This window comes from Xiphophorus couchianus, chromosome 18, assembly GCF_001444195.1.
Source record: "Xiphophorus couchianus chromosome 18, X_couchianus-1.0, whole genome shotgun sequence".
NCBI lineage: Eukaryota > Metazoa > Chordata > Actinopteri > Cyprinodontiformes > Poeciliidae > Xiphophorus > Xiphophorus couchianus.
Genome location: NC_040245.1, coordinates 3,977,235 through 4,000,116, shown reverse-complemented (window position 1 = coordinate 4,000,116; position 22,882 = coordinate 3,977,235). Strand labels below are relative to the sequence as shown.

The window sequence follows — 22,882 nt, the reverse complement described above, 5'->3', positions numbered from 1 at the left end:
CTGCTGTGAGTTTGTCTGATCTATCAGAGATGTTTGGTCAGGAATTGTCTGGTTTTAAGTCAATGATTCATTAAAATTTATGAAAAAGTTCCAGTTCCAGAATATTTCACTTGGAAAAAATGTCCAATAATCTGCCAGTGAGACTAGTACTTTTTGAAATCAATATTAAGGAATTATCTTGAAACAAGTTCATGTGTTGCTGAAAAGTTACTTCTAAGTTTTGTCTCATTTCAAGTTGACTAAAAATACTAAAACTAATTTTATAGTGAGCAGCTAATACAGCATATTAGTCTTTGTAGGTAGAAATCAGTCAATTTTAGTTAAAATGTAAAAGGTTAATTTCAGAAATATTCTAGAAAAAAGTAGGGAATTTGAGTTTAAAAAGTGAAAATATATTTCAAAAATTTATAGAATTTAAAAAATATTTTCAGAAATTTTCTGGGGAAAAAAAAAGATTTATGAGTTTTAGAAAAAATGTGGAAATTTGAGTTTTAAGAGAAAAATTCTATATGACTTTTTTGAGGGACATTTTCAGAAATATTCCACAAAAAGAACTAAAATAAAAAAAATGCTAGAAGAAACTCAAATTATGAGATTAATCTCAAATTATCCAGAAAAGAAATTGTACATTTCTGAATGTGAAAAGTCCATCCATCCATCCATCCATCCATCTTCTTCCGCTTATCCGAGGTCGGGTCGCGGGGGTAGCAGCTTCAGAAGGGAGGCCCAGACTTCCCTCTCCCCAGCCACTTCTTCCAGCTCCTCCGGGGGAATCCCGAGGCGTTCCCAGGCCAGCCGAGAGACATAGTCCCTCCAGCGTGTCCTGGGTCTTCCCCGGGGCCTCCTCCCGGTGGGACGTGCCCGGAACACCTCACCAGGGAGGCGTCCAGGAGGCATCCTGACCAGATGCCCGAGCCTCAACTGGCTCCTCTCGATGTGAAGGAGCAGCGGCTCTACTCTGAGTCCCTCCCGGATGACTGAGCTTCTCACCCTATCTCTAAGGGAGAGCCCAGCCACCCTACGGAGAAAACCCATTTCGGCCGCTTGTATCCGCGATCTCGTTCTTTCGGTCATGACCCAAAGCTCATGACCATAGATGAGGGTGGGAACGTAGATCGACCGGTAAATCGAGAGCTTCGCTTTTTGGCTCAGCTCTCTCTTCACCACGACGGACCGGTACAGCGCCCGCTTGACAGCAGACGCTGCGCCAATCCGCCTGTCGATCTCCCGCTCCCTTCTTCCCCCATTCGTGAACAAGATCCCGAGATACTTAAACTCCTCCACTTGGGGCAGGACACCCCCCCTGACCCGGAGAAGGCACTCTACCCTTTTCCGGCTCAAGACCATGGCCTCAGATTTGGAGGCACTGATCCCCATCCCGGCCGCTTCACACTCGGCTGCGAACCGATCCAGCGAGAGCTGCAGATCACGATCTGATGAAGCCAAAAGGACCACATCGTCTGCGAAAAGCAGAGATGAGATCCTGAGGCCACCAAATCGGATCCCCTCAACACCTTGGCTGCACCTAGAAATTCTGTCCATGAAAGTGATGAACAGAATCAGTGACAAAGGGCAGCCCTAGCGGAGTCCAACTCTCACCGGAAACGAGCCCGACTTACTGCCGGCAATGCGGACCAGACTCTGACACCGGTCATACAGGGACCTGACAGCCCGTATCAAAGGGCCCGGTACCCCATACTCCCGGAGAACCCCCCACAGGGCTCCCCGAGGGACACGGTCGAACGCCTTCTCCAAGTCCACAAAACACATGTAGACTGGTTGGGCGAACTCCCATGCACCCTCCAGGACCCTGCTGAGGGTGTAGAGCTGGTCCAGTGTTCCACGACCAGGACGAAAACCACACTGCTCTTCCTGAATCCGAGGTTCGACTATCCGACGGACCCTCCTCTCCAGGACCCCTGAATAGACCTTGCCAGGGAGGCTTAAGAGTGTGACCCCTCTATAATTGGAGCACACCCTCCGGTCCCCCTTTTTTGAACAGGGGGACCACCACCCCAGTCTGCCAATCCAGGGGAACTGCCCCCGATGTCCATGCGATATTGCAGAGTCGCGTCAACCAACACAACCCTACAACATCCAGAGCCTTAAGGAACTCCGGGCGGATCTCATCCACCCCCGGGGCCTTGCCACCGAGGAGCTTTTTAACCACCTCGGCGACCTCGCCCCCAGAGATTGGAGAGCCCAACCCAGAGTCCCCAGGCTCCGCTTCCTCAGTGGAAGGCATGTTGGTGGGATTGAGGAGGTCTTCGAAGTACTCTGCCCACCGGCCCACAACGTCCCGAGTAGAGGTCAGCAGCACACCATCCCCACTATAAACAGTGTTTGTGCTGCACCGCTTCCCCCCCCGAGACGCCGGATGGTGGACCAGAATCGCCTCGAAGCCGTGCGGAAGTCTTTCTCCATGGCCTCTCCAAACTCCTCCCACACCCGAGTTTTTGCCTCAGCAACCGCCCGAGCCGCATGCCGCTTCGCCCGCCGGTACCCATCAGCTGCTTCCGGAGTCCCACAGGCCAAAAAGGCTCGATAGGACTCCTTCTTCAGCCTGACGGCATCCCTCACCGAAGGTGTCCACCAACGGGTTCGAGGGTTGCCGCCGCGACAGGCACCGACAACCTTGCGGCCACAGCTCCGATCGGCCGCCTCGACAATGGAGGCACGGAACACGGTCCACTCAGACTCCATGTCCCCCACCTCCCCCGGGACGTGTTCGAAGTTTTGCCGGAGATGGGAGTTAAAGCTCCGTCTCACAGGGGATTCCGCCAGACGTTCCCAGCAGACCCTCACAACACGTTTGGGCCTGCCAGGTCTGACCGGCTTTCGCCCCCGCCACCGGAGCCAACTCACCACCAGGTAGTGGTCAGTGGACAGCTCCGCACCTCTCTTCACCCGAGTGTCCAAGACATACGGCCGCAGATCCGATGAAACGATGACAAAGTCGATCATCGAACTGCGGCCTAGGGTGTCCTGGTGCCAAGTGCACATATGGACACCCTTATGCTTGAACATGGTGTTCGTTATGGACAATCCATGGCGAGCACAGAAGTCCAGCAACAGAACACCGCTCGAGTTCAGGTCGGGTGGGCCGTTCCTCCCAACCACGCCCCTCCAGGTCTCACTGTCGTTGCCCACGTGAGCGTTGAAGTCCCCCAGCAGAACAAGGGAGTCCCCAGGAGGAGCACTCTCCAGTACCTCCTCTAAGGACTCCAAAAAGGGTGGGTAATCTGAACTGTCGTTCGGCCCGTAAGCACAAACGACAGTCAGAACCCGTCCCCCCACCCGTAGGCGGAGGGATCCTACCCTCTCGTTCACCGGGGTAAACCCCAACGTACAGGCGCCGAGATGGGGAGCAACAAGTATGCCCACTCCTGCCCGACGTCTCTCTCCCTGGGCAACTCCAGAGTGCAAGTATGTCCAGCCCCTCTCAAGGAGACTGGTTCCAGAACCAGAGCCATGCGTCGAGGTGAGACCGACTATTTCTAGCCGGAACCTCTCGACCTCACACACTAGCTCCGGCTCCTTCCCCACCAGAGAGGTGACATTCCACGTCCCAAGAGCCAGTTTCTGCAACCGAGGATCGGACCGCCAGGACCCCCTCCCTCGGCCGCCACCCATCACACAGTGCACCCGACCCCTTTGGCCCCTCCCACGGGTGGTGGGCCCATGGGAGGGGGGGCCCATGTTTCCTCTTCGGGCTGAGCCCGGCCGGGCTCCATGGGTAAAAGCCCGGCCACCAGACGCTCGCCATCGTGCCCCCCCTCCAGGCCTGGCTCCAGAGTGGGGCCCCGGTGACCCGCGTCCGGGCGAGGGAACACCAAGTCCAAGGTTTTCCTTCATCATTGGGGTCTTCGGGCTGCACTTTGTCTGGTCCCTCACCTAGGACCTGTCTGCCTTGGGTGACCCTACCAGGGGCATGAAGCCCCAGACAGCATAGCTCCTAGGATCATTGGGGCACTCAAACCCCTCCACCACGATAAGGTGGCAGCCCATGGAGGAGAATGTGAAAAGTCAAATACTTTTAACTTTTGAAACTCAGAAACTTCCACGTTTCCTCTAGAAATGTTCTCAGAATAATCTCGTATTTATTGTGTTGATGGAAATGTCCTCCTCTTTCCCTCCGCTTACAACGACCCCAGCACGCCGTTGTCATTGAGACGTTACTGAGGTTTCGTCGGCGGTTGTAGATTCTGATTACAGTAAACCTGAACCTGTTGTCGGTTTGGTCGTACTTCCTCCAGACTCAGTTAGCTGGTCATAAATTAACCAGAATCACATTTTAGAGTTTTTTTCTGTGGGGTTTTCTGCTGCTAGCCACATGCAGCCTCACATGAGCTGCAGCTAATCTGATCAACTCATGACAATAAGTCAGCAGGTTAATGATTTATTGTAAATTCTTACCTGATTCTGGAGTTCTTGTTTTGTTGTGGTGGATTCATGGGAACGGCAGAACTTCAGACTTTAAAAAGGAGAAAAGATCAAAATACTTAATTATTCAGTCATATTCAGAGATACAGTTGAAACCAGGAGTTTAAATACACACTTTATTTTTTGTTGGCTGAAGTTAAATCAAATCAAACTTCTCATGTTTTATTTTCAGTCAGAAATATTACAATTATTTATATTTGCTAAAACCAGAAAATGTAGCAACATTAAGATTTATTTTTAACTGGCTTCTAATTCAGAGATAATTACCTTTTAAACTGAATGACTTGAGTCAAACCTTCTGGGATTTTTACCCATAATCCTCCTGATATCACATTCATGATGAAATAATTGATAATTTGATCAGTTACTCAGTACTTAAATTGACTTTCTACCAAATACTTTTTTGCTTTTGAACAATTTCTTGGATGGATACTTTTTACTTTTACATAAATAAAAATATGTTGAAGTGATTCTCTTACCCTCCACTATTTACTGTATGTAAACTTCTGATACTGAAGATGCTAATAAATTAATCTGACAGATTATCTCATTATTACCAGTGTATCATGGCCATTGTAGATAGAAATAAAGGAGGAAATTTACACCAAAACAAAATTTTGAGACTAATCTCATAAATTTTCTAGAAAAAACTTGGTAATTTCAGTGTTTGAAAAGTTAAAAATGTGCTATAATAAATCTCTGAAATTTCTAAGTTCTTTCTCAAATCTGAAATAAATCTAAAAATTTCAAAAGTCAAAAATTTTCCACTTTGGAAAATTTTAAACTTTTCAAACAGAAATGTCTCAAGTTTTTTCTAGAAAATTTCTGGGACTAATCTCAATTTCTGGTTTTTTCTTCTAGCAAATTGTCAACTTTACTTGTAGTTTCAAAAGTAAAAGAATATTTGATTTTTGAGGCTCAGAAATTTCCACATTATTTCTAAAATAATTCTGAAAATTTTAGAGACCTTTTTAGCAAATATTTGACTTTTCAAACTCGAATTGTTCAGAAAAAACGGGACATTTCTGAGATTAATGTAAAAATATATATACTGCTCAAAAAATAAAGGGAACACTTTAAGTGTTAAACACCTGTTTAAGTGTTCCCTTTATTTTTTTGAGCAGTGTAATTTTTTTCTTGCTAATTTTTGACTTTTAGAAATCAAACTTCCAAGTTTTTTTCTAGAAAATTTCTGAGATCTCAAAACGCAAATTTATTTTTATTTTGTTTCTGGCAAATTTTCTACTCTGGACTGAGTTTAAAAAGTCAAAATACTCGACTTTTGAAACTCAAAAAAATTTTCTAGGAAATCTTGGACATTTCTGAGATAACTGTCAAAAATTTCTGTTTTTTCCTTGCAAATTTTCTACTTTTGAAACAAAAATGTTCAAGTTTTGGTCCTAATACGCCGCCGTACATTATTGAGTCTTAAATTTGGTGAATCTAACCGACCTGAAATAAGATAAGTTTGGTTCTGGTTTAACTTCAGTGCTAAGGGCCCAAACGGACCATGGTGACGTCAGAATTGCTCCTGGGGGGTTCTGGTATTTCCCCCCTTTTGCTGCTCCGGCCTCTGATTCACCTCCTGTTCGCTCATCCAGAAACATTTTGTGACTAAAAGAGGGAGATTTCGCCTTTTCAGCTCCGTTTCTTCATCCACTTCTCTGAGCTGCCAGGACGTGACGTCATCGCGGGCAGACGCGCCCGCAGCCGTTGCAAAACAAACGCTGGCGTAATTTTTAAACTCCTCTCTTACATAAAAACTAAAATTGCCCCACGGTCCCACGTGGGAGAAGGAAGTGTTGGTCAGGATCGTTCATCGACACGAGCCTACAGTAAGCCGGACCGGACCGCCGCCTCCCTTCCCGAGTCATCGATCCACTTCCGCTTTTTGTGGTCGGAACTCCGAGGTTTCAAACCGAAGCAGGAAGTGGGACTCTAACCCTGGCTACTACCGTCACATGCCAAGTTAGCGTTAGCTGTCCAGTCTCTTATTATTCAGTTTATATCACAATAATGGACATTTCTGCTCTATTCTACCAAAAACTTCACTTTCCTGAAATCTCCAGGATCATTAAGATGTTTTTGGTAAATCTGAGACTGGTTCTCCTGATTGCTGAATCATGACCTCTGACCCATCTTCGTCTGTAGATTTGGGCCAAGAGTTGCAAAGTAAATATGTTGTGTATGATACACCAGGTCAAATAAAATAATGTTCAAGCAGATAACCGGAAGTAGCACATGGCAACGTTTAATTTCAATGGGTAACTGCTCTTCTTCTTCTTCACAGGTTCCAGCTCACCTCTCTTGTGCACAGCAAGAGCGCCACCAACGGTGAATTGTTATATTTCGTTTACCTTCGGATTATACAACCAAACAGCCTCCAACACACAGAATAATCAGACCAAAAATGTCTAACAATCTTAATCCTAGAGGTTCCATTATTTCTTTGTCTGGAAAACCACAGTAAATAGTTACATTTACTTAATTTTTTTTATTTTGAGGGGGGGTGCTTTAAGGAGTAGTTTTATGTTTGGGTAATATTATGAAGAATTGCTACGCTTACTTCAGTAACATTAACAGACACAGTAACTTCTGGGAATGAAGCGTAAACATGTTTCAACCAAAAACAAATGGACAGTTTATGTTGAAGTGAGACCTCTTGTTTATATACCAGCTTTTCATTCTGTTGTTTACTATCTGGTGAGTCTGTTGGCCATTTGGAGGTCAGGTGAGCATATATGGAAACTATACATACAATCACTGGAAGCACTTTATCCATATGGTGAGACTTAAATTAGCTTAAAAGTTAATTTCAGTGTAACATTTTCATCAAAGCTATTTATATTTTTTGGTCTGTTATTTAGGTTATTCAACCATCAGATTGAAACTAATTCCTGTTCTATCCATTCAGCTTTCAATGTTTTAGTAAATTTAAACAAATCTTTCTTTAGAAATGTGGGCTGTGGATGTTGATGTTAGCAACTTTTAGCAATGAGATGCTATTTCAGGCATTAATAGCTTTGCTGATATGCTAACTCCTTTTAGCAAAACCTAAACACAATAATTGTCTTGTCCAGCGTCGCTTTTTGTCTTTAGCGGATGCCATTTGTGCGTCAGATTTACGGGACTACCAGAAATGCGCGAATACAAAGGTTCCGGTAGGTGTTAAAATTTTTAACGCATTAAAATCTTATGTCAAATATTAATCGACATCGACTGTTAAAGTCCCAGCCCAGAGGTACGCATAACTTATTTTATTGGCGTTTTAATGATTAAAGCATGTTATGATCAGTTATCAATATTTTTTACTCGGACTTAATTTCTTGGACAGTTATTTTTTTAGTTTTACTACAATAAAAATATATTGAAGTAATGCTACTTTCGAGTATATTTTAGTTACTAGCCCCTCCTCTGATTGGGACATCATGTGCTGCGTATTGCGAAAAATAGAGACCGATTACGCTTCTGTCGTAATTTTACATTTTACAGCCCTGTGCTTTAGGGATGTATTTTCGCTTTTAAAAATCATTTTAACATTTATCTTTGGATTTACTCAGATTATCTTTAAATATTAAGATTAGATCGATCTGAACCATTTACAAATCAAGTAAATAAAACAAATTTTAAAAAAACAAAACAATTAGCCCACTAAGTGCTGTTCTGCTGAAACAATTGGTTTGGTAACTTGAAATTGCAACATCTTACCAACTTAAAAATAAAGCAGAAACCCGCCCAACTTTTACGTTTCTGGACATGTGAAACCAAAATGTTCTCTTTTCAAGAGAAAAAAGTCCGGATTTGAGTAACTGTTAGCTTGACTCCTGCATTAAACATCTGATTCTCTGAACTCCGGGTCCCTCTGACTGTTGGATGTGGTCAGCCTCTGAAACAGTCACATTTCCTGCAATAAATCCTTTTTTAAAAGTCTTGAAAGAGAACTGAAATGGTGCAACTGCTATAAGAAACCAGCGACACGGAGCAAAATGGGAGTTTCGACTAACCTTCAGCAGGAGAAAGCGAAATTCTTCACTTATATTTGCAGATATTAAAGAGAAACGAGCCTCGCTGCGTCTCCGTCCATCACAGCTGAAACTAATTACGTCACAAATCAGACCAACATAAACACCTGAACCATTTATTTATTACATTAGCATTCTGTGCAATAACACAATGTACAAATAGTCATCTGCAAGTATTACAATCCTTTTAACAAGTACAGCAAATCAAACATTAAATACATTCAAGGTCTGTGAAGGCGTCCCTGCAGAAATAAAAACAGGAAAGTGTCCGAAGCTTTTAGGTCATTTAAAGATTTAAAAAATTTTTTTTTTTTTGCAGGTTAAGAAATAAAGAGCAAAACATAAAACGTCCATTAGTCTGTTTGATTTAAAGAAAATTAATCTTAGATAGTAGATTTAAATGTTATATTAAAAATATAGATATTTACATTCCGCTCTCCACTGATTACAACAGAAACCAATTTGATTGTTCTCATCTCATCAAATATATTTATTTTATGTACAATTAATAAAACGCTTAAATTACTTTAATAACTCTGCGCACCACCGTCAGGTTGCGCCTGAAGACGTGCAAAGTTCTCAGACAGGAATGGCGTAGAGTCGATCGCCATGGAAACGGGAAACGTTCCTGTAACACAGCCCCATCACTGAGGGGAGGGAAAAACGACGTCTCCAGAACTGAAAACACGGCAAAACCTCAAAAAACATTTACATAAATTAATGTTTAACAGCTTAGAAACCGGCCAGGAGGCTTACATTCATAACACACACACTCAATACAATCAACATTTAATTTAGAAAAACTCTTCAGTCCTCAGCCAGCTCCGTCGACGCACTGGGCGCCGCTGTAGGGGCGCCACACAACAGCGGGGATTTTTTCTTCTAAGTCAGCATTTTTTGAACATGTGTAAGTGATATGATCAATAACAGAAGTATGTTATTGACTCATGCACCTCAAAATACACGAGTCCGGCGTTCTGTGCGCCGACGGCTGGCCGATCAGATTTCGTCAGCTTTGTATAAAAATCATTTTTGATCTGATGCCGCGCAGCTGCAGCCAATCAGGAAAAGTGCAGGTGGTGGAGGAATCAGCTGCTCCTCCTTCATCTTCGTCAGATGAGACACTGAAGATTACCAGCTGTCACAATCGCGTCTCCATAGGAGCTCCTCAGCGATCAAGTGTCCTTATCGTCCGATAGATGGCAGATGTTCCCGTCGTTCTGCAGCTCTCTGGAACGGGACGACTGGACCTCTTCGTAGGGCGGAGGGGGGTTCTCCGGGCTTTGGATGGACAGCAGGGGCTGGTGGCTGCCGTCCGGCTGGTCGGTTGGAGGCGACGGGCAGAAGCCGGGTTCCTCCTGGGCCAGCAGGAGCTGGGTCGGTCCCGGGGCGGAGCAGGGAGGGATGCGCTGCCCCCAGCTGCCGTACACCGCCTCTTCGTAGGACGGGAGAGAGACGGAAAGGCCGTCCACCATCAGGTCCAGCTGGTCCGAGGAGCGACGGCTGCCGGGAGACAGGAAGAGGAACCTCACATTACTTAACGTTCAGGAAATTAGTTTCTAATCAGAATCTAAGGTAACGTAGTAGGTTCTGATCTATGATTCATGCCAATGCTGGCTCCAAACGGACTTCTCTACAGAAGCTGCAGACGATGACAAAAAAAATAAATAAATAAATAAAACGCGTCCGCAATCAGACTTCTGGCTGAACGGTTTGCGACCCCAAAGTGACCCAAATGCGCAGAAGAACAGTGTTGATATCACAGCAGCGCTCTGGTTACAGAAGTAATAATGGCCGCCGCCATTTATGGGTCGATTTTTAAGTTATTGAGTAATAGGATGAAGTGATTTTTCAGCCGTATCAAAATTAGTGGACTTTGCAAAACTGCAACGGAAACTTTTCTCGTATCACACGAGTCACATGATCAACAACCGTTTGTTACTACTGGCGGAAACGACAAAGAAGACGACAGGAAGTGGTTGGAGGACAACGGCATTTGTGTTTTTTATAATATATTAATATATTCATGTGTGATTTTAATAGCATTTCTTATTTACTGGAAACACCCCAATTGCGAAATGGCGTTTTTTTCATCATTAGCAGAATGGAAACACAGCTACTGATTGAAAATTATACTCATGATATTATGTCAACAACCGTTGTTTACATCCAGATTTACACCATCTGGCTTCTTCTGGCGCAGAATTATGACGGATGTTTCACGTCAATGACGTAAGTCGGACATGACTGTTCAGCTTTGAAAACAATCACATGTAGATCCGGTTTAGTTCCACGTATCGTCACTTTCCTTCGATGACTTGGGCCATGTGGAAGTGGCACAAATGAGGTTTTTTTTGGTAAAATGATCAGAAGTGGGCGGTTCAGACTGACATGAAAATGTCGGATTTGGGTCATTTTGCCTGATGTGTGAACATAGCTCAACTTATTTCATTTATACAGAACCAATTACTGGACCACAAAGCCAGATTCAGATCCAATCCTCATTCAATTCAACCCAGTTTGGATTTTAAAACAGTTTCTGTCGATCAGATAATGGATTTAACTGATTGGTTTTCTTCTCCTTACCTGTGCGATCGGCAGGGGTAGAGGCGGGACTTGACGATCAGGCAGGCGGTGGTGGTGAGCAGGAAGATGGACACGCCCACCGCGGTGGTGGCCATGCTGGGCATGTCGCCGTCGGGCTTCATGCTGGGCCCGTCTGTGGAGGAGGGCAGAGATGCAAAAACGTTACCAAAAAAAATAAATTACAACAATCACAGGTGGAAGAAACTCTGCAAAACACAAACTGAATGGTTGAATAGTTCAGCTAAGAAAGAAAAAAGGAGTAAATCAATTATTCCCTTTGGTTCTGATGGGTTTTTTTGGACAGTTATGATGTGTAACCGTGGCAACAAGGTATTGCTTTTACAACCAGAAGCACCTGATTAGCATCTCAGAAGCTCAAGTAATATCTGAACTACGACCCCAAACCCCCGAGGAGTTGAAAAGGACGAATCATGGATGCAGAGAGAAAGCAAGTTCAAACCATCTTTTCCGAAAGAGGAGCAGCAAAAGCAAAAGAGGAGGAATAGCAGAGTTTGCTAACAAGTGATTTGTGTCATCAAGGACATGTTACTGTGGAATATCGTCTCTGCTGCTAAATGTTCACAACTTCCAGTGAAGCTACGAGTAACAAAAACATTTGGGATAAATAAAGTATTTCTGAATTTAATTCTTCTGAACAAAACTTTAAAATTAAAAACCAGCAAAACATTCTAAGCTAAAGGAGATTATATAAAAACACAGAGATTGGTTTTTAAAGGAGGAATGTACTTCTTGTTGAGTGCCACTCCGGCTGTTTTTGTTGCCAGTAATGCCTGCTTTCAAAGAAAGCAAGTTAATGGGGGTTCCACAAGGCTGAGTGCTTGGATCCCTTTACCTCATAATAAAACTGGAGCCCATTTGGTTCAAATAATCCACTAATTTCTCAGATTATTACAACACAGAGCAGTCATGTGTCATTCAGGGACCTCCAGTCATTATCATCCACTGCAGAGACAGGAATTTGCAGCTTCTGTTTAATTGTTCATGCATTTCATCATATTTCTGTAAAAAATTGAACTTAACCCAATCATCATCAACAAGATGTTATTTTTTCCTCTGCATTTTTTCTGTCATTTTGACAGCTTGAAGGAAACCTATCTCGGTTCATTTATAGTGGCTTTGCCCGCTTCCTCTTTGTGCGCTCTGACTTCCTGTTGCTTTGCGTACGACTGAATGGCGACAGAGGAAGTTGGAACAGTTTGAGGACGGTGGAGCTTCTACTTCCTCTGCAGCGAGTCAGAAAGTCTCTGAGCGGATCTGGTAAATAGGTCAAACGATAACAGTGGCAAAGTTGCTGCGTGTTGCCAAAAGGAGCAAACAGTGGAGGGTTTAATGAGTTTTAGGGCTAAATCCGGACCAGATGCACAGCAAAACTATTAAAATACAGAAATTATTCTCTTGATTTTTACAGACAAAGAAACTAACGTTTTTTTGTTTATTTTAGGAAGAATAGAGATTGTGAGCAAGTAAGGGGAGTAAAGTTGTGCAATCCAAATTTAAAATGTTGGAAAAAACAGCAAACCCTCATAAAATGACTAATCGCTGTTTAGAGTATCTGGGTCAGAAGCGCCCGTGAGTCAGTAGATCATAAACTGAGAAACGCCGCAGTCGGTCAGCGCTAAGGGAAATGTTTAGAGTTGCCCAATAACCTCTGCACCAGAACTCAGGCTGCAAAACAGAGTCTTGCAAATTTTTTCTGTAAAATATGCATCAAGTCAGAGCTGAATGAAGGTTCATTTTGTGCAAAACGCAGCGGAACTTGACACGGTTCTTCCCCACTTTATTCAGAGCTGCAGTAAAAGCATTCATCAGCAAAACCTGTTTTGTTCCGCTTCTAAAGGTCACTAAGAAGAAGCCCTTTTATTCATTCACTGAAATGATCGTAAACAGGAATTAAGAAAACAATATCCAAAAGATTCTTTCGTAACATTTGAATTGGAGGTTTTCACTGGAAGTATCTCCATGTTCAGCAAACTGCATGTCGTCCTTCAAGAAGAGTTTCTAACGAATAACCGAAGGGAGATCAGCAAGAAACCGACGCTGCACCACGGTTCTTGTTGCAGCGCCCCCACAGGCGAGGAGGGGAACAGGATTTTCAAATAGTTTGGTTTGTTTGACTCAGGGCAGCATAAAAGAGAATAACAGCAGCTAAAAATGTAACAATTTTGGTCCCAATTGAACCGAATCTACTGGAAAACAGCCTCAGATTAATCATGATTATCTTCTGTATTTCTGAATAAATTCGTACCTTTCATGGGGATGCAGGACGGGATGGGCGGCGCCCACTTCCCCCGGTGGCACCTGGAGCTGGGCTTCTTGTTGCCCAGGTGGTATCCGTTCTCGCAGAAGATCCGGAGGACGGTTTTATAAGGAAACCCGCGGCATGGAGACGGGTCGCAGCGGAAACCTCCATGTTCTGGTACCAGAGGGTGAGAGCAGTTCAGCCGGCCTGCAGAGGTCAGAAACAAGTCGACAGACAGGTGAGCGAGTTCTGGAGTTTTCTGGCCGATCTCCGATCTTTAAAACGCCTGACCTGCCGATTCCACTTTTGCCCAGTTTTCTTTATTTTTATAACAAACACTGTCACTATTAAGTCATTATAAACCTTCAATTTTCCATTTTTTAAATCAAAATCATTGAATGCCTCTCAAACAAACATGGCAAAGCAAACAAGGAAGATTTTTTTAAACCTTCGCAGAGGGAAAAAAGTAAGATCAGTTTGATATATTCCAAAATTTATAGATTTATTTGTGCATAGCTAACGATTATCTTCAGTATTTGGTCAAGAAATTCCTACGTTTCAACTGATAAATCAAAATCAAAATCAAAATAAAGAAAATCAGAACTGATCGATTGGTGAAAAGCTGACACATGTAAGTGAAAAGTTCTTTAAAGAGTTGGGACTTTCGGCCGTTACATAAAAACGTACGTTATGGCCCCAAGGCGAGTCAGAAAAACATTTTAAAATAACAGTTTCCATCATGTCTGCAGGCTCCGGAGCCCCAGAAATGAAGGTGATTATGAAATAAACCAGATTCAGAGGGAAAAAAACATTTACGATAAGATAAACCAGACGGCAGGTTTCAAACCTCCAAAACACAAACATGTTTAGCAAGAAGAGAGTAGAAAAAAAGAAAAAGTTTCACATTCAGTCACAATCAGAAAGAGTCTTCAGTATGAGTCAGAATCAAGCAATAAGAAGGTCAAAGGTTGCACACCAGCTGTGTAGAAAGTACCTGCAGAGAGGAGCGGGGAGGAGACCAGGAAGAGTCCACAGACGAGACAGATGCGTCCGATCGGCCATGAATACTGGACTGGCGCCGACATCAAACTTCCTGAAGAGTTAGAGAAAAATCCCCGACATACTTAATATTTTCACACCAAGTTATTCAGAGAATCAACGCGCCTCTTAGGATATTTTTAAATCTAAAAATCTAAGACCAAAGAGGACATGTTGGTTTCTGGTGTCTCAACAGAGACTCTTGTTTCTGGGCAACTGAAACACTAGAGTAGCAGAAAACACATAAAACCAGAGCAGGAGGTTCTGAGGTTATTTCACAAGAACTCTGAACAGACTAACAGAAACACACAGGCAAAAACACGGCGCTAGCTACCGCAGAAGCTAACGTCTACAGTCTTCATCGACATTAAATCTTTAAAGAACTTGAATTAATGAGTTATAGCAAATTTTAATTTCCCTTTGGGATCAACAAAGTAGTTTACACTTTTCCACAAGCATCCTGGGAGTCACATAGAAAAGGGGGAGGAGCTAAAGCCTTCCTAGCATGCAAGCAAACCAGAGTCTAAGCTTTAACGGTCACTGAGCTCCAACCGCAAACCTCATCATGACATATTTTACCCACGAGAGGCAGGCGGGTCTGCTGGTCCCACATCTGAAGGTCTGTGATGTTTATAGTGTTTTATCTGAGGCCTGCGGCAGGTTATTGATTTCAAAGTAAAGCTAACCGTCTTTATACTGGCTGCATGATTTAGCAGAAACGCACTAAATAGAGCATTTCATGGTAAAAATATCAAAATAATAACATTTGGGAACACGAGTGTGAGAATACCAAAAAATAATATATATATATATATATAAAATAAAATGTTTATTCTCTTGTGTTTCTCCAAGTAGAACATATGCAAGAAGTTTTATTAAAAATGCACAATATATTTTTCTTGTACAGTTTTGACTTAATTAGTGCTCTGAATGTGTTATTTAAGCAAAGTGCCTCTTTTTTAAGTCTGTATACTCCAATTAACAATTAACTGACTAATTGACGATTATTTGAATTAATTGTTTCAGCCCTAATTTCGTCATTTGTAATTTCTCTACAAAAGAAAAAAGAGAAAAAATTATTCAAATCGGAAATCCAATCTGCAATGGCAAAAAGATTTATTATTTCAACACTACTGTTTCCAGATCAACATTTTCTATTTTTCTTTGTATTTGTGCATTTACTGCTGACCTTTGCACCTCATCGGGCCGCTCACTGGATCCGAGTTACGTTCAAAATCAACAAATAAAAAAATGAAACAGATTTCAGCCCCTAAAATGTTTCTGCAGCACAGAGAAAATCAACCCTGATAAATTTCCCTTTTTATTTCAATTAAATGGATGCAAAATTATTCCGAAGAGCTACTTTAAGCTTCTGCAGTTAAACTTTGACATCTTCTCCACTTCAACATGAAACCCAGCCTCGCTGCAACCTTTCAGCCGACTCAAAGTGAAACCCCTCACCTGAGAGTGTTTACAGTTTCGACAGAGCCCATATTGACCGACACTCATCTGGAAAACATGCAGGGCTTCTGAGGTGATGGGTTTCTGCCCCTCTCTCCTTCATTCCCAGACAAACGCAGCCTGTGAAGCGCCAGACCTCTGCCAGCGTCAAACCAAATGCCACAGTGTGTGAAAATGTGGGTGTGTGGGAGTGTTTTCGCCGCCTTCGGTGTGTGTGTTGGGAGCTTTCATGTCAACAGGGATGCCAGTCATCCTAAGAGCAGCGGCGGGGAGGGCCCGGCGCCACCGCAGCACGAATACGCTAACACCTCCGTCTGATGCGACCGCGACCTGCGTGGGCGCGCCGCGTCTTACTCAGCGCTGATATTAGGCCTCCTGCTGTCAGAACCAGGCAGGCTGCAGAATTTAAGCCACTGATCAAACATTAAAAATGAGAAAATTAGCATCAAATTTGTTTCGGCTGTAGGAGAAAATGATTTCCTTCGTCTCAAATTCAGAATAAAGAACAACATAATCTGCGTCGAGTCATAAATGTCAGATTTCCTGCAGACTTCAGCGACACTCAGCCACGAACGAGACGCTGCTGCTATTCATGCAAGTTGTGCTGCATCAGCCTCTGCTGTGACAATTCACGTTTCCAGTAGAGCTGCAACTCAGCTGGCTTAGTAATCAATTACTCTGATGATTAATCGATTATTCTATCAATTAATTGGAAGAAAAAAGGTTCATTCTGTTCATTTAACAACTAAAGCTAATTTTTTTTACAAAATTATATTAAAATATGCAAATAAGCTAATTTTAAAAACATTTTATTGCCTAAAATGTAACAGCAGCATTTGTTTAGTGAACGATGATCATTTGGAGCAAAGGATGCATCTGCCACTAAAATAATAATAATGTTGACTAATCTGTTGATTTTCAAAGATAATAATAATTTAATAGTAAAAGGTGATTAATATGAGTTGGGTTTTTTTACTGAGTTTGAACCAGATGAAGGTAAAACTGCAACCAGAGGAGTTCTGCGTAGAACATATTAACAGACAAAGAAGATTTTTCTCATCTTAAATGCAAATTGTTTTTATTTTTTGTAAAGTTTGGCTTTATTGACTGACTGTGTTCTTTAAGAAAATGCCCTTTTTTAGAGTCCGTACTCCAGATAAAGATTAACCAATTACTAAATTAGTTGACGATTATTTGAATAACCAATTAATCATTTCAACCCTAATTTTCTTTCATCTGTAAGGTTTTATCTAGAGAATAAGTGAAAAATACAAAGGTTAAAACAGGATCTGCATAACGTTTTACTGATTTCTCTCGCATTAAAAGTTTTCAGCACATTGATATTTCCTCCTGCAGGGTTTTCACTCCGGCCGCTCTGGTTAAGGAAACCTGCGACACACGTCATCAGGCTGGATGAGGAGCATCATTTGCAGCTTTGATGGCCTTTTCTAGGGAAAAAAAACAACAACTTCCGGGACACAGGAAGTGATGCGCTTTGTTTCCAGCCACAACATTCGACTCGTTTGGAACAAACACAGGAAGACGAGACGCAGCGCGAGCGATGCTGCTGCAGACAAGAAGAGGAGTTAGGAGGGGAAAACCCTGAGCAGGAAGAAGCTGCAGGACGGACAGCAGAGCCAAGCCGGCTCACATCTAACAAACTGCGTTTATATCACACCTGTAGTTTGTAACATCTATAAAAATATATATATTTTTTTCATTGCATATTTGTTAAATCTGTCACCATGTTGTGACAGTATTATATGAGTCAGATAATCTGTGAAAAGACAGATCTCCTACACCTCCTCCCTGAGCTGCTGTTGCCTGAAGAAATGTACCAAAAACCACCAATCAGAGGCAGGAGGAGGGGCTTAGCACTGTCAATCAACCGGATGTACTCTTTGAAAAATGTCCTAATGGTGGAGAAGCAACTTGTATTTTAAAGAAAACGATTTATTCCGCCGTCAACAGTGGCTATGCCAAGCACTGACGACATGCTATGCTAGCTGCAGCGTAGCAGAGAGCAAGGGGAATCTGGAGGTTGAGCAGCACCACACTAGATTGTGATTGACAGCACTATAACCCACCTCGTAGCTCTGATTGGTTGGTTCACAGATTACCTTGAAATTGATCAGCCGAATAACTAATAAACTGTTTAGATCCATCGCCGCCATGATTTTTAATGACTTACCGCGACTTATAGCTCATTCACGTGTGATTTTAACTTCATTTCTGATTAAATAGAAACACGGCAGTTGCTTAGTTGTTGGTTTTTAGAAGTCTGCAGAAAATAGACACAGATTTGCATGTATTTGTAATGAAATCGCTACAATCTGGTTGATCAGCAGCTGCAGCGGGACGTTGGATGTGTTTACACCGGCTCGCCCCGCCGAGATGAAAAAACTCCACAGCGATGCGTGATGGAGCCCCACGGGTCTACATTCAGCTCTCTGGGATGCAGGATGCTTTGTTTTTGCGCTCACATGTGCAGTCAGCTGTGAGAGAAGCCATTCAGCATGCTTCTGCACAGAGACAATGCTGACAGTGCATAACGGGATGGGCTTTCACCACATCTCTGCTCTCTGACACAGATCGGATCAGAGCAATTACAGCAAAAATAACTTCAAAACACAAACAGGTGAAGCTTAAAACTGCTTTGTTTTGGGTGGAAGCCGAATCCAAACCGATTTTTTCCTGAACTATGCACCTCTCGGTCATGAAGGGAGTCACCAGAAAACATGAAAACTCGGCACTTTTATCCAAAAAAACGCTTCTGCAACATCAGAGTTTCACTTCTGCTCCTAAAGTTTCGTTTTAACCATTATGAATTTTGCTTTCAGCTTGCAATAGCGCATGTTTCTGGTGTATAAACACATTTTCCATTTAAATAATGCAAGCAGGGCCGGATTCAGGAGGATCTGGGCCCCTGGGCTGAAGCCAGTTTGGTGCCCAAAACATACAAGGTTATATTTTGTCGGAAAATTACTTTAAATTAATCATCTTTTGTTGTTGTTTTTAAAGCACATTTTGAAGCATTAGAGAATGGTAAAATTTGAAAAACACCCTCAATTAATTTAAAGTTTACTTTTTTGCAACAATTCATTAAAATTTCCACATAGCAGAAACGTCACATGTACATGAAACCAGTTTTGACCAGTTTTTCTGAATTTATCCTTTAAAATTTCTAGAAGTGTATTTCTCCAAAACAACAACAAAAAATGTAAATCCCATCATAAGTTGCCAATATTATGGTGGTAAACTTTAAAACATCCTTTAGCATGCTAAAGGGCTAACCCATTCAAATGTCCGCCTAGCTTAAAAATAAATTATAATTAGCATTTATAAAATATGGACGTGCGAAATATCGGAGTTAACATATATCGGTCGATTTCAGTCGTTGTATAAGTCCAATGAGTAAAACAACCAAATGGTTTTCCTATCATTTTGATAGTCGTGTTTTTTTGTTGTTTCAGTGTCAAAAGGGTAGAAAAATGTATATAATGTCATAAAATACTGGTTTTCAGCCTTTAAAGGAGTATAAATATAGGTTATCAGGCCAAAGTTTCACATCGGTGCCTATCTGGGGTAAAAAAACAAAACACTGTGTGGGTTGGGCACCAAACCGCATCCTACTGAACGGCCCTGCACAGACCCATCATCTCATCAGCTGGCTTCACGCTCCAGTACATTAATCCGTTAGTTTTTGTTCCTCTTCCAAGTCCAACTATATTTACTCAATAATCAATAAAACAGGACTCCTAATCAACACCCCGGCACAGTAAAACCAGATCAGACTCGCTTTGAATTGACCCTTTAATCAGTTTCACCGAGGATAACTGGAAACATGGAAAAGTGGAACTGGATCTTATTTTTTTTAAGGCTCGTTTGGTTACTGTAAATAAATGATCGGATAAAATGAAATGGTTACATCAGGAGAGCAGAAGCGTTCAGCTCCGCTGGTTTTCTAGAAATACATGTAGAATAAACACAAATCCCTCCGTCGCTCATTTAATAAAAAAAAGGTGTTTCGTGTCTGAACATGTCCTGTAAAGGCCAAGTAGACGGTGAAAACGCGCCTCACCTGTGGGGCGGCAGCGCGGCGGGGCTGGCAGGCGGACTCCCGGTTCGGTTCCAGGCTCTGAATGGGGACGAGGCGGTTCGGAGCTCCGCGGTCAGCTGACGATCTCTGCTACTGCTCAGCAACAAGTGAGACCTTTTAGGCTGCTCCCCCTCGCTTTGACTCATTTATCAGCTGGGCTTCGCAGCGGCATCCCGGCCTCTCATTGGCTGCTGGCGGCTAAGCCCCGCCCGCCGGCGCAGCGCCGTTACATTCTGGAAGCGCCGTCCCTTCTTTACACCACAAGCAGACCCACATATGAAAGAAAAGAGGAACTGTGGCCAGATAGCGCATTTAAAAATACATATATAAGTTGAGACTACCCGGAAGGTAGTACAGTCATCTCAGGGCTGCTTAGTTATAAAAGCCAGACTTCCTGCTGCTGACTTTTACCCGGAAGGATTAAAAACAAACTCCTAGAGGCTGAACTGAGAGGATGTTCAAAGAACTGGTGCATACAACCCAAAGGGTATTTGTTCAAAAATGGAAAGAACAAAACAAAATCTTGAGATTCAGTGAGCTAAAGCTGAAAAATTAGCCTTCACATTCATGAACTGATTCATGAATGAACAGATTCCCGACTGAACAGATTCACAAATGAACAGATTCACGAAAGGACTTATTCTTTACTAAACAGATCCATGAATGAACTGATTCCTGGATGAACAGGTTCCTGACTGAACACATTCCTGACTGAACAGGTTCATAAATTTGCACTACAAACTAGTCCAAAACTACTTGGTTTGATTTAGAGTTTTTGCAGTGTACTGGCCGTAAGCCTGGCCACTCGCTCAGGTTGGTTCATCCTTTAGTTTCAACAATTTGCTGTGCCAAATTCTCACATTAAACCAAAATAAATTCATTAAAATCAGGTGGGTTAACCCAGAAACGGACCGGAACCAGAACATTTTACATTCTGCTTTGTAGCTGCAGCAAACAAGCTTGACGTTTGATTTGTGGTTCCAGAAGAACCACAAACGCCCAGCTGTTCTGCGGTAAATAACGGCACATCTTCTCATTAAAGGGGATGCTCCGTTCTGTCCGCCTGCAGCAGCACCAGCGGCAGCGGCGGCAGCAGCGGCGGCAGCAGCGGCAGCAGCAGCGGCGGCGGCAGCAGCAGCAGCGGCGGCGGCAGCAGCGGCGGCAGCAGCGGCGGCAGCAGCGGCAGCAGCGGCAGCAGCGGCAGCGGCGGCGGCAGCAGCGGCGGCAGCAGCGGCGGCGGCGGCGGCAGCAGCGGCAGCAGCGGCAGCAGCGGCAGCAGCAGCAGCAGCGGCAGCGGCGGCGGCAGCAGCAGCTTCCACCCAGAAGGCGGAAGTGCTAAAAATACAAGCCTGTGCTGACTCTGCCTGTTGCCCGTAAGGCGGCGTGGAAACAGATTTTTTTTCTGGGTTTCCACTGAAGGTTGCGTCAGAAAGCAGGTGAGAAACCGACAGGTACGGCGGCGACCCCGGAGCAGGAGAGAACGTCTCCAATCCTCAGGAGAAATGAAGCAATAAAGCAACCCCGACTTTTAATTAATGTTTTGATGAACCTTTTAGCATGAAAGAGAAAAAAAACATTTCAGAAAGTCCTTTTCAAACACGCTAAACGTTTTAAAATAAACTTTTGATTAAAGTTTTGAAGGTCAAACTTTGGAAAATCCTGCGTTTGGAAAGGACTCAAATACAAACACAGCCTGTAAAAAGTCTTCACTCCATTTACTTTATTACTTTTACAAATCAATTCTGATCAGGGCTGCAGCTAACGATTATTCCAGTAATCAAACATTCTGACGATTAATCGATTAAAAATTGTCACATTCTGCAAAATTTCCATTTAACCATGCAGTTAAGCTTATTTTATACAATAGTAGAAATGCACTAAAAGATGCAAATGAAAACTGAAATCTGTTTTAAATAAGAAAAACATTTTATTGCTGAAAATGCAATAAAAAAATTCTAAAGTTGTAATTTTGTATTTTTTGCAGAATGTGAACCAGGTGACGCTACAGGAGTTCTGGATAAAGCATATTTACAGACATAAAAATTTTTCTTTCTTCAATATAAAATAAAAAAATGTTTTTTACAGTTCTGGCTTAATTACTGAACTGAATGTTCTTTATGCAAATGACCTGTTTTATAAAATGACTGAGCACTAAATTAGCTGACGATTATTTCAATAAACGATTAATCATTTCAGCCTTAACCGTGTTTGATAAAAATTTTGCTTTTCTGACTGAATAAAGTGAAAACTGATTTCTACAAAACAATGACAAATAAATGAAAACATGTGACATAAAATAAGCGACTTGTTCCCCTGTTTAAAGTGACTGAAGTCATTCAAACAGTCAGCAGGTTGCAGAGTAGCACAAACATAATCGGCTCTTATAAAACATTTAAAACTCAACATTGACACATTATTTCCCAAAATTAACGAATTTAAGTTTTCAACAGCAGCCGTGTCTTTAAAGCCATGAACTGGATCCACTGGTCTCATGGTTTAATGCCAATGAAACTGAACGTTTTCCTCCAGACTTCCTGGTTCTGTGTCATCACTTCCTCTTCAGGCACCAGATTCCCTAAACCAGTGCAAAGTCCAAAGTGCGGCCCGGGGCCCATTTGTGACCCTTAGAAGGGATTGTGCGACCTCGATTCAAGTGTAGGCCTCCAACACAAGCATTCTGGACACTATTTGTCTTTCAGAGAAATATTTCAAAATTGTCTTCAAATGGAAAATGTTGGTGCAGCACAAAGTTTTCTCCTATAATCAGCGCAAATCTAATTTTTGTTCCCCTTCTGTGGCAAAGTTGGACTACAAACATTCAGCAACGTTAAGAGAAGTAAAGACGGATCCATTCATTAAAGTTTGCAAATCTGAAGAAAAGATGATTTCCTGACCCACTCAGGTTGATAAAATACCCGACTGTTGGTTGTTCCACGAAAACATTCAGGGTTGAATTTAATGCTAAAGAGGTAA

At 42.7% G+C, this 22,882-nt stretch overlaps 1 protein-coding gene and 1 long non-coding RNA gene across 2 annotated transcripts; one reads left to right on the top strand and one right to left on the bottom strand.

Moving 5' to 3' along the window:
• Positions 1 to 8,565: 8,565 nt before the first annotated feature.
• LOC114133534 (sushi domain-containing protein 6) lies at positions 8,566 to 20,990 on the bottom strand. The gene is made up of 5 exons (XM_027999528.1): positions 19,892 to 20,990; positions 14,306 to 14,404; positions 13,318 to 13,518; positions 11,052 to 11,184; positions 8,566 to 9,968 (listed from the first exon to the last, which is right to left on the bottom strand). Exons 2-5 carry the CDS (start codon positions 14,394 to 14,396, stop codon positions 9,641 to 9,643), a joined length of 753 nt encoding a protein of 250 aa, XP_027855329.1. The 5' UTR covers positions 14,397 to 14,404; positions 19,892 to 20,990; the 3' UTR covers positions 8,566 to 9,640.
• Positions 13,368 to 17,973, top strand: LOC114133543 (uncharacterized). Its single transcript, XR_003593198.1, has 2 exons — positions 13,368 to 13,526; positions 14,314 to 17,973. It is a non-coding gene; the product is annotated as an uncharacterized LOC114133543 (long non-coding RNA).
• Positions 20,991 to 22,882: the final 1,892 nt, after the last annotated feature.